Here is a 13,148-nt window from a genome sequence, read left to right as displayed (position 1 = left end):
AATAGCCTAAACTGGTAGTTTCCATTTCACTTACCAATTTGTGGGTGAGCTGGATAGTAATAAGAGGAGATCCTGACAGATTGTGGGACAACTTGGGCAGAGGTTCCACTTTGATAGAGATAAGATAACTGGTTGCTGAGATCATATAACCTTTGTAGGCAGCAGCTTCAGTAATCCTTGGAAAGAAACAAATATATTAAGGAAGTAGAACAACATTTTTTTGTTTACCCACAACGCCCACACCAACAGGAACACAGGAACTCCTTTTTCTATTCAAGTCAATTAATTTCTATAGGGGAGCAAGATCTGGCCCTAAAGGATCCTACAGGACTAGAAACAACAGCTACAAAGTAGAGGGACATTAGGAGACTTGGTATCATAAGTATGCCTTCGTTCTGCTCCTCTTTTGCAAATGTTTATAAACCTTGCTGAAAGTGCTTTAGATAACGAGAATCCTACGAAGTAAGGGATCTAAAAATAAACTAAGCAAAGCAATCTAAGTGAGGAGAAAACTTGGGGGATTTCAGGATGTTTAATTAAACATACATATTAGTGTGTAAGACACATAGATATAATGCTATAAAAATATACGTAGGAATATATTTAGAAGTAACTTATAGCTTTACTTTGAAAAATGGATTATGTCCAGTTAGGTTTGTTAGAGAGTAACTCAGGTCACAATACAAACAGCAGAACCTGACGAAACATCTGATTAGTCCAGGTAATGTTTTTTTTCTAGGCTGAAGTAACTCTGCAATACATAAGAACCCTTTTATTTCTGCTTTCAGCTAAAACTTATGACTTTGGCATTTTTGCACATTTAGGAGTAACTAAGATCTATTTGGCTGTAGGGTAAAGTTTTTTACACCATCAGTAAGAAACTGCGCAGGAGTGAAATGGTCTCTGTCATCCACCTCTTCACTCTGTGAAAGAATGGCATTCACTATGAGAAACATGAGCCATGGCGAATTAACCATCAGTGTGGGTTTCCAAACATAGCACACCATTGGAAAGAGCCAATTTACAAAGCACATTAAAAAACCCATCTTATTTACATCTGCCACCTGTTTGCAATGGTTTCTTGTTTTTCTTTCAGGGAAAAGAAAAAAAAGCATCAGACATTAAAATAACTTTGTTCAGTCCCTCAGCAAGGTCAAATAAAACAGAACTCATAGAGCACAAGCCCAAGCACCAGTCCTTAGTGCTAACCATGGAAAAACATCAGTATTGGAGATTACTTCTGCTCCCAGTAACCAGCATGTGATTCGAATTTGTTAATCTTAGAGCGGATTTTGCTACTCTTATATGAAAAGTTTAGAGAAGGACTTGTAACATTAAGACTGCTATCTGACATTTTGAGATTTCTCCTACACAAATTAACAGGATGGACGTTTTTTCCATGCCTATAATCTGCCATTTTAACTTTAAATAGGTAGATGAATTTTGAGGTGTGAAAAAACGTCACCATGAGCAAGAAACAGTGTTTTGTGTTTCGTGCTTGCATACACAAGCCTTTCTTCACTGTGGCCTGGATGTTAGATGGCAGTGAGTCTGTCAGCCGATTACCTTCAGTGAGATTACTACAGCTTTACACAAACTGTGTATAAGCGGGAGCAGAACTGGGCTCAAAACCTTTTGTTTTGATTTTTTTTTTTAAAGAATCAAAACTAACTCCCCTTAGAAACTGCTATTTATGTAGTCTGAAAATAGAAGTCATCTGTCTGTACAGCACAAAAGCTCCATGAGTTTTGGTTTTAGCTTTCCACCACAAAGGAAAAAAAAAACGCCCTTAAAAAGAAAATGGACAGGCTTCAAATTACAGGTGTTCAAGTATCCCAGTGCTAGAAGGAACATAAAAGAAGGTCTTTAAAACAAACTACTCTGGGAAAGTGCTGTTATTCTACTGAAATATAAGCAAAAAAGTTACAGCAGTACAGCATAAAAAAAGAAAACCAAGCAGGAGAGAACTGCATACTTATTTTTAAAACATTTTTTGAATACCTGGGGTTTTATTCTGCAGAGGAAAATCACTAAGCAAGCATTCCTTGTATTACTAGTTTTTTAGATTGCTTTTTGGACAGATCTGCATCTAGAATTTTATAGATGTGATTCTGTAGTGCATTACAGACTGCCAACAGTTCAAGTAGTTTAGATTAGTTATAGAACTCTACGAGATGTATCTTCTTCAGTGTCTTTGTGTTTCGCATTACAGCAGGGCCAGATCCTCCCCTCTCAAAATCCTTCTCAAGATCCATCCGTCTCAAAAATGAGGGATAAAAATACATACAACTTGGTGGAACAGGAATGAGTCTCCAGGCTTTCCTATTCCACAAAGTTCAGAGAATGTTCACGAAGTTGACATAACTTTTATTTTGCTTTATCAGACTCCTAGAAGCGTGGCCTCCATGACAATGCGTTAGAACAGTGTTTTGACATGCAGCATCTTTAATCATATTGTGTTCGCTAAACTTTGAACTAAGTCAAGACCACATTAATTCTCATTCTCTCTCCGAGAATTTGAGATTATATCTTATTATCTTAATAAATTGCACTGATCCTCCTGTTTGAAAAACATAAGCTGTCATAAATTATTGCCTCTATTTCTTCATGTCGGTAAGAAATATTGCACATTAATGAGATGGTTCCTTTACAGCCACCTATTAAGTTCCCTTTTTTTGAAAGCAAGGTAAACAACAGTACAAGTTGCTACTTGATTAAAAAAATGCTATTTAATAATAGCTGTGTGAATATCTCAGTGTGATTAGTCTGGTCATAAACCATGATTTTTTACCCTGAAGATCACAAGTGAGTTCCTGCAACCATGACCTTCCGTGTAGCTGTATGTAAAGAACGGGAGGCAATCCCTGACATTCATGACAGCTGAGATGCTGCATCTTTCCTTCTGCTGTCATAAACAACACACTGAAAATCAGATTGGAAAAGACTGAGAAAAAGTGTAAACTAATCTATGTACCCCAGTATAGATGAAATAAAAACATAAAGTCATACTAGATTAAAAGGAAAGTGTAATGATTTACGTGAATGGCCTTGCAAAATTCCCTGGGGAACTGTATTGCTGAGAGGAATACAGCTCTGCATTTACTTTATCTTATCTGCTAATGATTTCATTGATGCAGCATATAAAACAAAAAGTCTTTTAAGCATTGCCTTGTCTCCTGTTGTAAAATTACCTTGCTGGTTTCTAGGATTAGGATTCAGATTTTATCTAAAGAGGGATGTTATGTTTTCTTACTTGTTTCATTTAAGCACAAGCTTTATCTTTATATGTGTCAGGAGAAAAGATGTGATTTCCTTTTATGAGACAGATTAAAATTATGAAATTTAATACCAGATATGATGAATGGAAAGAGAAGACAAAGAAAGATAAACATGTCGCTACGGAAATCTATTTTACTACAACATAAAGTAAAACATCTAATGTAAGCTCTAATCTCTCTCTAGTTAATGACTACATGTCCTCAATATTGCAGAATCAGGATTATGGCTCACAATTTATTTACAGTCGATAATGACATGTCTGTGGTAAAGTATATCACTAAGGTAATAAACAAGCTGTTAGAGCATTAGAGGTCTGAGATACTTACTTGGTATCCATAGGGTTGATATTATGAAAGAAATAATGCATGTTATGGTAAAGCAGGCCAACAATGGTAATCCAAGCTGTGAAAAGGGAACAGGAGTTATTGCTCAGAGCAATAGTTGTAAGCAAGAGACACTTCTATCCTAGACTGGAAACTCTGTGTTAATTAAGAGCCTTGACTTCTGTAAACTTTCATTTTTTTGCTTTCACAGATTTCTGATTATTCTTTCAAGTATGTGAAAAAGTATGAACACCTTGCAGTAAGGCACGGGAGACAGATATGAAGAGTAAGGATGCCTGCCCTGTGCACCTGTAGTTCCAAAATAAGTTGTTAAAGTAATCAGTTGTCAGCTATAAATCCCCCACCTAGCATCAGAAAGGGTCATATGACATACCAGAGTCAATATCTCAATGGTAGCTACAGTAATCTCAAGGCTATTTCACCACCTCTGTTAACTGGCAATTTGTGAAACTCCGACACAGGCAACCATTTTCCACTTTGGTTGTCTGTTTGCTGCCTGCATTCCAAGTATTTATGGGTTCTCCATCATCTGAGTGAAGAGAGAGATGCGTATTTTCTAAGTGTCAGCCACACAGATGTCTTTCACTATCCCTTTTGCTGGGTTCCAAGTATTTATAGTGTCAACTGTTTGAGGTGGAATAATAAATTTTTAGGTAAGCTCATTTGGACAGCAACAAGTGTGGCCTGAAGGATGAAATTACTCAGAAGCGAACTTTAGCTGGAAAAAGAGTTAAACATTTAATGGGCTGGATCATTTCAGGATACCAACCATAATAATGTTCTGAAGAAAAAAGAAAAAAAAAACCAATCTGCATGGTGAGAGACTTTATAAGTGGGAAAGGAAAAAAAGTCCCCCCACATGCTATTTTTGGCATTATAAGTTGGTTTGCAATTCAGTTATTCAAGCCTCAGAGCACTTGCAGTGAAGTCTCCAGACAGAGCCCCCTGCCAGTGCAAAGAAACAAAGCTGTCACCACAAATCAGGTAGACGGTTCAGTAATTAATAGAGTCTTTCTCACTGCAGGTTATCTGCAGCTGACTTCGCACTTTATGAATAAGGGACCGACCCTCCTTCGACAGAGGTGACTGCGGAAAGGTCTCCAGGTGTGTAAATTCCACGGGTTGCAATTCAGGGCACATAGGTCAGATTTGAAGATGCAGGGAAATGTTTCTGTAAATAGGTTCCTTCAATCCCTGATTAAAACATGGATAATTAACTTCAAACAATGTTATTTTAGAGTCCTGACTAAAGCTTCAGATTTTTGCCGTACCTTGCTTTTGAGATTATTAAAATTTTAGCCTAGGTATGGATTTCTGAGTTCTGCCTTTTTGCCTTGACTGTAGTTTATATCTTCATTCTGTTTCTGTAGTTGCTGTTGCTTAAAACTGACATTTTATAGTTTAATTTCATACAACATTTTAAGAGTTATTTTCCGTGAAGGGATAAGTAATACCTGATCTGGCATCCTGGAATTTCTTAAAAATAACCAGTTCACATGATTAAGAATAATTTATGACAGTATGGCTTCTCTGGTATAAAAAGATGTCAAATTTAAATGGCTTCAGTCTCCGTGGCCCAGCTGTATTATTCAAAATTAATTCAAGTAATATGAAAATTCCACCACATTAATCATTTATTAGTACGACAGGACAACTGCTGGTTCTTTAGAGCCAGTACGATCAGTGATGATCAATCTAGTTTCTTGGAAAAATAAAGCAAACCAAAACTGTTTTCAAGCAAAATAATTTTTGGATACCCTGTTTACATGACTCTGCTCCTCCCTTTAAATGTTTTCTTACCTTTTTCATGAAAAGCTTCACTAGGAATGGAAATATAACTCTGTCCTCGAGATGGGAATCGATAGTGGGACAAATTCAGAGTCTGAGGATGCATTTTGACCAAGGTGTAATCTGTGTGATAACCCAAACAAAAATATGATAAAATCCATAGCCTCTACATCCTACTTGACTACGTAACTAGACTTCCCTAATAGCTACTGCAAGTCTCAAGTTTAAAACCCCTGATGTTTGCAGAAAATATAGTAAATTCCCTGAGTATAAAACTGCCTTTTATATCTGACTCCTTACTGCTAGTATACCATGGATCACTTCACCCATGCTCAAATACTGAGCTTACCAGGGCAAGCAAGACAGATTGATAACACACACTTCCACTGACATTTGAAGGCATTATTTCAGACCGCCAGTGCTTTTTTTGAGAATGCCAGTGTCCAAGAGAGCACATGCAGTGATTAATGGCACTGGTGACTGCTCACGTTATTTGTCACCTCGCATGGATCTCAAAGCAGAGCAGAATGCCAGAACAGATAAATTACCTTTGCTACCTGTAGCATCCAAAGGCGCAGATGCAATTAGGGTGCTAGGCTGCTAAACAATAGTAAAATAAAATTCTCCTAAAAGGTCAAAACTATTCCTATTATTTGCAATCTCTTGCAAAAACCTTGCAAAATTACGGTTTGTAGCCTCCAGAGATCTGCAACTTTAAAGAGCTCTGTGCCCTTTAACTGCCTATTAGTATAGTATTACCAGATTCATTTCATAGAATTCATATTCTAAAACCTTCTCCAAATAACCTCAGGGAGGTTCAAGTACAGTCAGAGTTGATTACCTCTGAATTAACTGCACAGTCGTCCTTCTACAACTGAAACACTGGTTTGATTTCCTCCATGTTGGCAAAGGAGGGGCTGCAAGCTCAGAAGCATTTAGGACACCCAGACAGTCCAGAAAGAACATTTCTGCTAAATCCTACCTGCCACAGATGACGTGCCCTCAACAGATAAAGGTAACGAGCTTTCGTCCAGGTTGCGTGTCATGTGAGCCATCACACTGTCAATAGTTTGAATTAAACTTCCAAATACGTGAGCAGTCTGAGGGAAGAAGAAAGAGAAGGCTCTACAACAAAAGAAATGGCACTTCATAGCACAAAATGCCAAAGTGCCATGTTAAATTCCTGTGTGACTCATCATTCAACTCACCATCGTCCAAAGTCAAATATGACTTTCTCCACAACCTTTTCCACATATAGCGGATAACGTGTTACACAAATTGATGCCACCCAGAGCCTGACCTTATAAAATAAGGTTTTATAGAATGTCTCCAAATGACTCTCTGCTCCCACCAGAATTTGACAGTCAATTATACTCAGGATTCAGCAGAATGAGGACAAGAACTGAGCAAATAATTTTGACAATATATAAAGACTGGTATCAGATCTTTATCGGAATATAAGCTGAGACACTACTGTTTGGCCTTTCTATCATCTTTATTAAAATGGTCCCAAGTACAAAGCTACTTTCAAAGCATTTATATGTCCCCTGGAAAACAACCCTCCATGTTGAAACTTGATCTATGAAATCTCAGAGTGAATGCATGGTTCAGTGAAAAATGAATCTATTTTATCTGGGATCTATTTTTATCAGAGATCATCAAGAATTTTAGGCTCAAAACTTTAATTAATTAGACATCTTTTTGTCTTAAAGGTTTTTTAGGCTTCAGTGAGACCTTAATTTACTTTAGCCTCTCTTTCTCTCAGTTTTTAAAAGCTTTCTGCTCTGAAATCTGTGCTCCCTTAAGACTTAAAACAAAAATCTTGGCTCCTCCTGCAAGTATTTCTCTGCTCTCTAGAAGGTAGACTATAAGAGAAAGAATATTGATACAGGTTACTTTTCCCTATGTTAGGTTTAATCTCTCTCAAAGCTTCAGTTCACTAAACAGGTAAGCACAAATGCATATTGCATGAGCATTGAAAGACATCAATCTACAAATCAAATATAAGCTTTTAAATATCAAAGTTCAGTGCTAAAATGGTAGTGATTAAACACTAACTTTAGTGAAAGTATCTGTTATTTTATAAATACAGTTTTGTCTTATTCATCCTGAAATATGTGGAAATAGAAGCAGATAAAGTTCCCTTATTTTAACCCTCAAAAATACATCCTAAAAGAAAATGACATAATTGTTTTGTCTGTGGATCTTTACTGTAAATATGAAAGTGGCATATGAGAAAGTAAATAGCCATTCTGCCAAAAAGTCCTAACAAGAAGAATAATAGAGGCAAACAGTTTCGTTACTATCTATGTGGAATTATGCAACTAAAGTAATCTTTAAATCTGAGCCCATTTGTCTTACCTCTGGTATATCCATCCAGTTGGGCAATAACAGAAAGTCTTCAATAGCTTTTAAAAATGCCTAAAAGATAAATAACACTATGTTGTTTGATTATTTATTAATCAGCTACATCTCCTGGTAAGGATCCAAGGCAGATCTCTGCTACGATTTTCTTAGGTTTATTTTTAGATGACAAGCCCATTTTCATTTGGGTCACAGATTCATCTCTACCTGCCAGCACTCTCATCTTGTTCTGTATGGTGACACTTTAAAGTAATAGTTTATTTATTAAAAGTAACACCACTGTGAAACTCCTGAAGTGCAATCATTATACTACAGCTGAGGTGAGAGCACTGGAACTAAGACTAGAGTGAACTTATTCTCCCATTTTATCTAAACTCATATGACATTAATACCTCTTTTATTCTTAGATGACGGTATTTCAACAGCACTAAATAAATGTCTGGGTCCCATCACTAGTACCATTTATTATCTGCTTAACTTTTGCACTTAAATGTTGATTTTGAGGTCAAGATCTGTCATGGTGGGCACTGTTCAAGTTCTCAGCCTGATACAGTCCCTGTCCTAAGGAGTTTTGCTGATAAAGACAAATAAAAGGACTAGAAAAGGGAGCACAGAAAATTAAAAAAAACCAAACAAACAAAAACCCAAAACCAAAAAAACCCACATCTCCTGCTCAAACTCCTCTGTTAAAATGCCTTAAAAGCATCAACTGAATACAGAAAAGTTCCACTGAGAAACATGGAAGAAAGCTGCAATACTTTTCTGAGCATAATTTTTCAAGCCATAATACAGAGGGTAATCCCAGAGCTTTGCTATATGACCCTACTTTTGGGTAGCACACACCTCGCAGCCCCTGTCAAACATTCAGTGCAGAATTCTACCTGGCATGCACAGACCTTATCCTAAACCCAGGACCTCACATATGCCCTGAGTGTTCAGTGAGTATCACTTTTCAGGTCACAGCATCACTCCAGAGTTACTCCAAAAAGGATGTGTTAGACTGCTGGAAAAGGATGGAAAGCAGAAATGCTGTAGCTACTGAGCAGAGCAGCATTATAACAGAAAACACAAGTCAGATTTGAGAGAAGCAATGCATTATAAATGCGTGCCAGTAATCAGAAAGTTTATTGCATATCACTTAAATCAAATTTTCTTGTGCTGTGAGGCATGTGACAATCAGGACAGAGATAACTTTACAGAAAATAGTGTGCATGCTCAGTGCCTGTCTCTCAGGGAATTAGCTGCAGACAATACAAAGCTTAATCATCAATCAGACAAATGACAGAGTCTGCATGTATGATCAGGACTCTCTTGTGTTTACTTCCTAAAATAGCTTTGCTAAAGATAATCATGTCCCACATTTCTGTCTGCAAATCACTTTCATGGCACACAAAGCAGCATCAGATAGCATGAATGAGCAACCAAATGGCAACTGAAATGATGTGGGAAACAGGTACAATAGCTGACGGGTTGATGTTCCATTTTCGATTCAGAGCCCACACAAAATTTTCAGGAAAACAAAGAAAATGTTGTATTAGAGCTTTTTAGAAGGGTTTTTGCTACATATTAAAATGTGATTCATGAAATCAAAGCTTTACAGTTTGCAAATGTAAGCTTTTAACATAAACCACCAATTGCTGTCCATGTAGCTTTCAGAAGCATTTATTTATACTGTTTGTCTGAGTAAATAATCCTTGTCACCCTGGTGTTACCCGTAGGCTTAAAGAAACAATCACTAGCAAGACCAGAGCTGATTACTGTAATAATAGCTTTCTAGCCTGCTGAAATCAGGGAATTAGGTGCCCATCATTTTACAGAAGGCTAACTTTATGTTAGCAGAACATGACCCCTTGTCTTCAGCTCAGACTGCAGAAAACACCTTTTTTTTTTTAATTTGCGGTTTAGCTTAAACAAAAATAAATTACTCTGTTAAACTTTGGACCAGATCTTACCATGAACTGGTTTCAGTGGCAATTTGTGATATGTCTACACAGGAGTCCTGGCTGTGGTTAGAATCCAGTGCAAGATAAAGCTATCAACTCACAAAAGCCAAGGACACCCCTCATCACAGACAGACCCTCTCCCACAGCTTTCTACCTCCCACAGCAGAGTGGGATGTGTGCCTCTGCCACTTCAGAGTCCAGCAAGAATAACCCATAGCACGGCTTACCCTCAGCTTACTACAGGAGCAATAAATGCTAACGAAAGGTCAGGCAGACAGCAGTAATTGATAACCTTGGGCAGGTACTCAGGGCCAGACCCATAGAGCCACAACTAGAGTGCTCACAGCATCCAAGTTAGTTAGTTTGCTATTAACTCATGCATTTTGCTGCTGTCACTACTCTGATTACAGCATCATCATGTCCTGCACCTGTCAGGTGACTGTCAATCTGTTGCATTTTGGATCAGCTGGGCCATGCAGAGAAATGCTGAAAATTTTTTTTAAGAATGATATATTCTGCATTGGATACACTTGCAGCTGAAAAAATTAACAAATTATTTTCTCCTACTCTATTTCCTGCTCCACTAAATAATTACTTTTGATGTGTGGTCGTGGTTCCAGGTATTTATAATTTATGCATTAAATAATAACCCCAAGAACTAATGAGACCCTTAAACTATTTTCTCTGGTTGAAGCTCACCTTCTGCTACTCTGTAAAATAGCTACTGCTTTTTCCTTATGTATTTTTTGCAATCAGCAAAAGCTTTCAAAGCTACATTCGATATTCCAGCTTCTGGAGAAGTTTCAAGGTCATCTGGCTCCCCACACAGATGTGAAGGGTACTTACCTCTGTCAGGCTTAGAGCAGTATTTTCTGACAAGGATTTGTTGGGCAAGCTGGAGGACACGTTCTCCAGGTAGCCCAGCATGGTGTCAGGGGAGTGGAAGTTCCCTCTCTCCTCAGTCAGATTAGTTATGATGGGACGATAGGCATTTGTAGAGAGCTAAGGAAGAGAGATACAACCCATCAGAAATTATTCCAAACAGCAGTCAATATTTCTTGCTTTAGCCCAGAAGGGAGTTTGAGGCACAGCAGACTGCTGTGGTTACACACAAGAGGCTACAAAAGCCAAGGGAAAAGGAAAGCACATGGACAGATAAATAGCATAAACAGAATATCAGGCACAGCTTCATTTTTTTCATTAGCTATTCAGGTCTTATCTGCCATGGTTTTCTGAAAGTCTCTGTGAACAAGAAAAACTAATAAAACCTTGACACTGCAGATAGCAAGAAAGTGAAAACACACTGCCACAGCTGATGGCATGTAGGCTGACTAAAGCTAATTGTATGTATTCTGCATACAAAAAAGTTATTTTAAACCTTTTTCATTAAGCATTTACTAAAGAGATTAGAACTAGTTTCATTACTGTGGTTGGATTTTTTCTCTAATTTTAAAGGAAACAAGTGGAAAAGTTAGCAAAATGTTTTTAAATGTCCTGCATCTTCAGAGTTCATTGACATATTTCAGAAGTTTCTACATTTTTTTTTCCTTTTTTATAATGTAGAAAATATTTTTATTTAACAATGAATTCCCTTTATCTGTCCTACATTAAGAGTTCTGTAGTATTGTCATCTTCCCATAGTGGTTAAAAATTCTCCCTATGCATATCTGAAAGTTTTTATAATTGGGGCACTAAAATAAGTGCCACCAATGAAAACTCTGAAGTGAGCAGGGTCCGTAACTCTAATATATACACATTCTGGCATTATAGAAAAGAGTTACTGTCTAAAGAGGACTGTCCTACCACAGGTTTTGTGGTGGTTGTCATCACAGACCATGGAAGCGTTGAAGAAAGCAAAACTTGCACACCTGGGGAAAATACATATAAGAATGATAGTGTTAACAAATCTGATATTCCCACTGCAGGTTGAATCCGTTCTAACAAAAAGTAACATATTTGCTGTTCTATGCATTTTACTTATTCACTTACAAGCTACACAGGCTTGTTTAAAGCATTTCATTTACTAATTTTCTCATTGATTTTACTTCATCATCATTAAATAGATGAGCCATGCAATTTAGTTTAAGTCTTAAACACTTAAAATTAAACCTTTGTTTGCAAACAGGAAATTCCAAGTGTTATATCCCAATAAATAAAGGACAACTGTACAATTAAAACATTGGCATCCATTTTCCTTCTGTAGCTCTTCCCCCAGCATTTATGCAAAGCATTTATGGAAAATTTAAAAGAAAATCCTATGTCTTATCAGAAATAAATAATCTGTAGGCACTTCTGAAAATTTCATGTATGACCTTGCTGTATTTCTGTATACGTGATAAACTATGACTGGGAACATAAAGACACTGGAAAAAGTGAGACTGAAGTCTCAACTATGATCTCCAAATGCTAATGTTTACTTCTATCTTGAGCCCAAATTGTTTGTGTGCCAAATAAAAATCACACTCATGAAGGCAAATTCAGAAACACTTTTCCATATTAAAAGCCTCTGTAAGAAATATTCACAGCCAATGGAAATACTTTTGTTGCTTGCCGCAGAAATAAGGCATCACCCTCAAATAAAAGAACATCAGTAGAAACGGTGCTATACTAAGGCTTTTGGGACATGCTAGTTTTGCCTAAAACAAATAACAGGGGTTAAAGAGTCAGAACACAGCCTTCATTAGCAGTTTGAGTATACTATAGATAATGCCTCTATTAGCTGTTAGTAAGCTGATCTCAAGCAAAGTGAGGTTGGTATTAATCAGATGGGCTTTACTAATAAAAGTCACCCACTAGCACTGTATCCATTGAAAATTACCATATGAGCATGTCATAAGTGATTTGTCCAGACAGAAAGAAGAAACTCAATTTTGGATAGTTTCCAGTTGCTCCATTTCAAAAATATTGCTTCCTTTCTGTGCAAGGGGATTTATTGGCCATTTATGATAAAGAAATAACATTTTCCTCTTATCTGTGTCTTACCAAGAATTTATATTTGTGAGGAGTGTGGTATTTCAGCACAATCAAAGAGTACTTGCATACATAGGACACATTTTACACATGGATCCAAAAGGAACATGATTATTCATTCTATTATAAAACAGGCTGTCCTATTAAGTTCCTTACGTCAAACCACATTAGCCCAGCTTCAACCCCTCCAACGTCAATAAATAGATACCAAGAACAACTTTTGTTTATTATGTTGATTAGCATTGTACTATCCAATATCCTCTGAGAATGTTTAACTTCATCCATCAAAAGCTAGCTACAAATATTAACGTCCAGCAATCAGATATTTTGAACCCCAGTAAGGCTCTTTCCAAACCAAAATATAGAGGAAAGAAGTAGAAACTTAAGTCCTGAACAGGATTTGCATTCATAGAAAGAGCTTTCCACGATGCCTTGATTATTTGTTAGAGTGAAGATGGGA

General features: G+C 37.0%; 1 protein-coding gene across 2 annotated transcripts in view; it reads right to left on the bottom strand.

Annotated features, from left to right (window-relative positions):
- The window catches only part of ADGRD1 (adhesion G protein-coupled receptor D1), a 170,326-nt gene that overhangs the window by 124,190 nt on the left and 32,988 nt on the right, over positions 1–13,148 (bottom strand). For both annotated transcript variants that reach the window (XM_054219356.1, XM_054219357.1), the window contains 7 exons: positions 11,522–11,586; positions 10,565–10,720; positions 7,773–7,832; positions 6,394–6,511; positions 5,424–5,534; positions 3,606–3,681; positions 35–176 (listed from right to left, as the gene is read on the bottom strand). In XM_054219356.1, coding sequence (XP_054075331.1) covers positions 35–176; positions 3,606–3,681; positions 5,424–5,534; positions 6,394–6,511; positions 7,773–7,832; positions 10,565–10,720; positions 11,522–11,586 — 728 coding nt within the window. The remainder of the gene's footprint in view (positions 1–34; positions 177–3,605; positions 3,682–5,423; positions 5,535–6,393; positions 6,512–7,772; positions 7,833–10,564; positions 10,721–11,521; positions 11,587–13,148) is intronic.

Source organism: Rissa tridactyla, chromosome 13, assembly GCF_028500815.1.
Source record: "Rissa tridactyla isolate bRisTri1 chromosome 13, bRisTri1.patW.cur.20221130, whole genome shotgun sequence".
NCBI classification, from domain to species: domain Eukaryota; kingdom Metazoa; phylum Chordata; class Aves; order Charadriiformes; family Laridae; genus Rissa; species Rissa tridactyla.
This window is presented reverse-complemented; position numbering and strand designations above follow the sequence as displayed.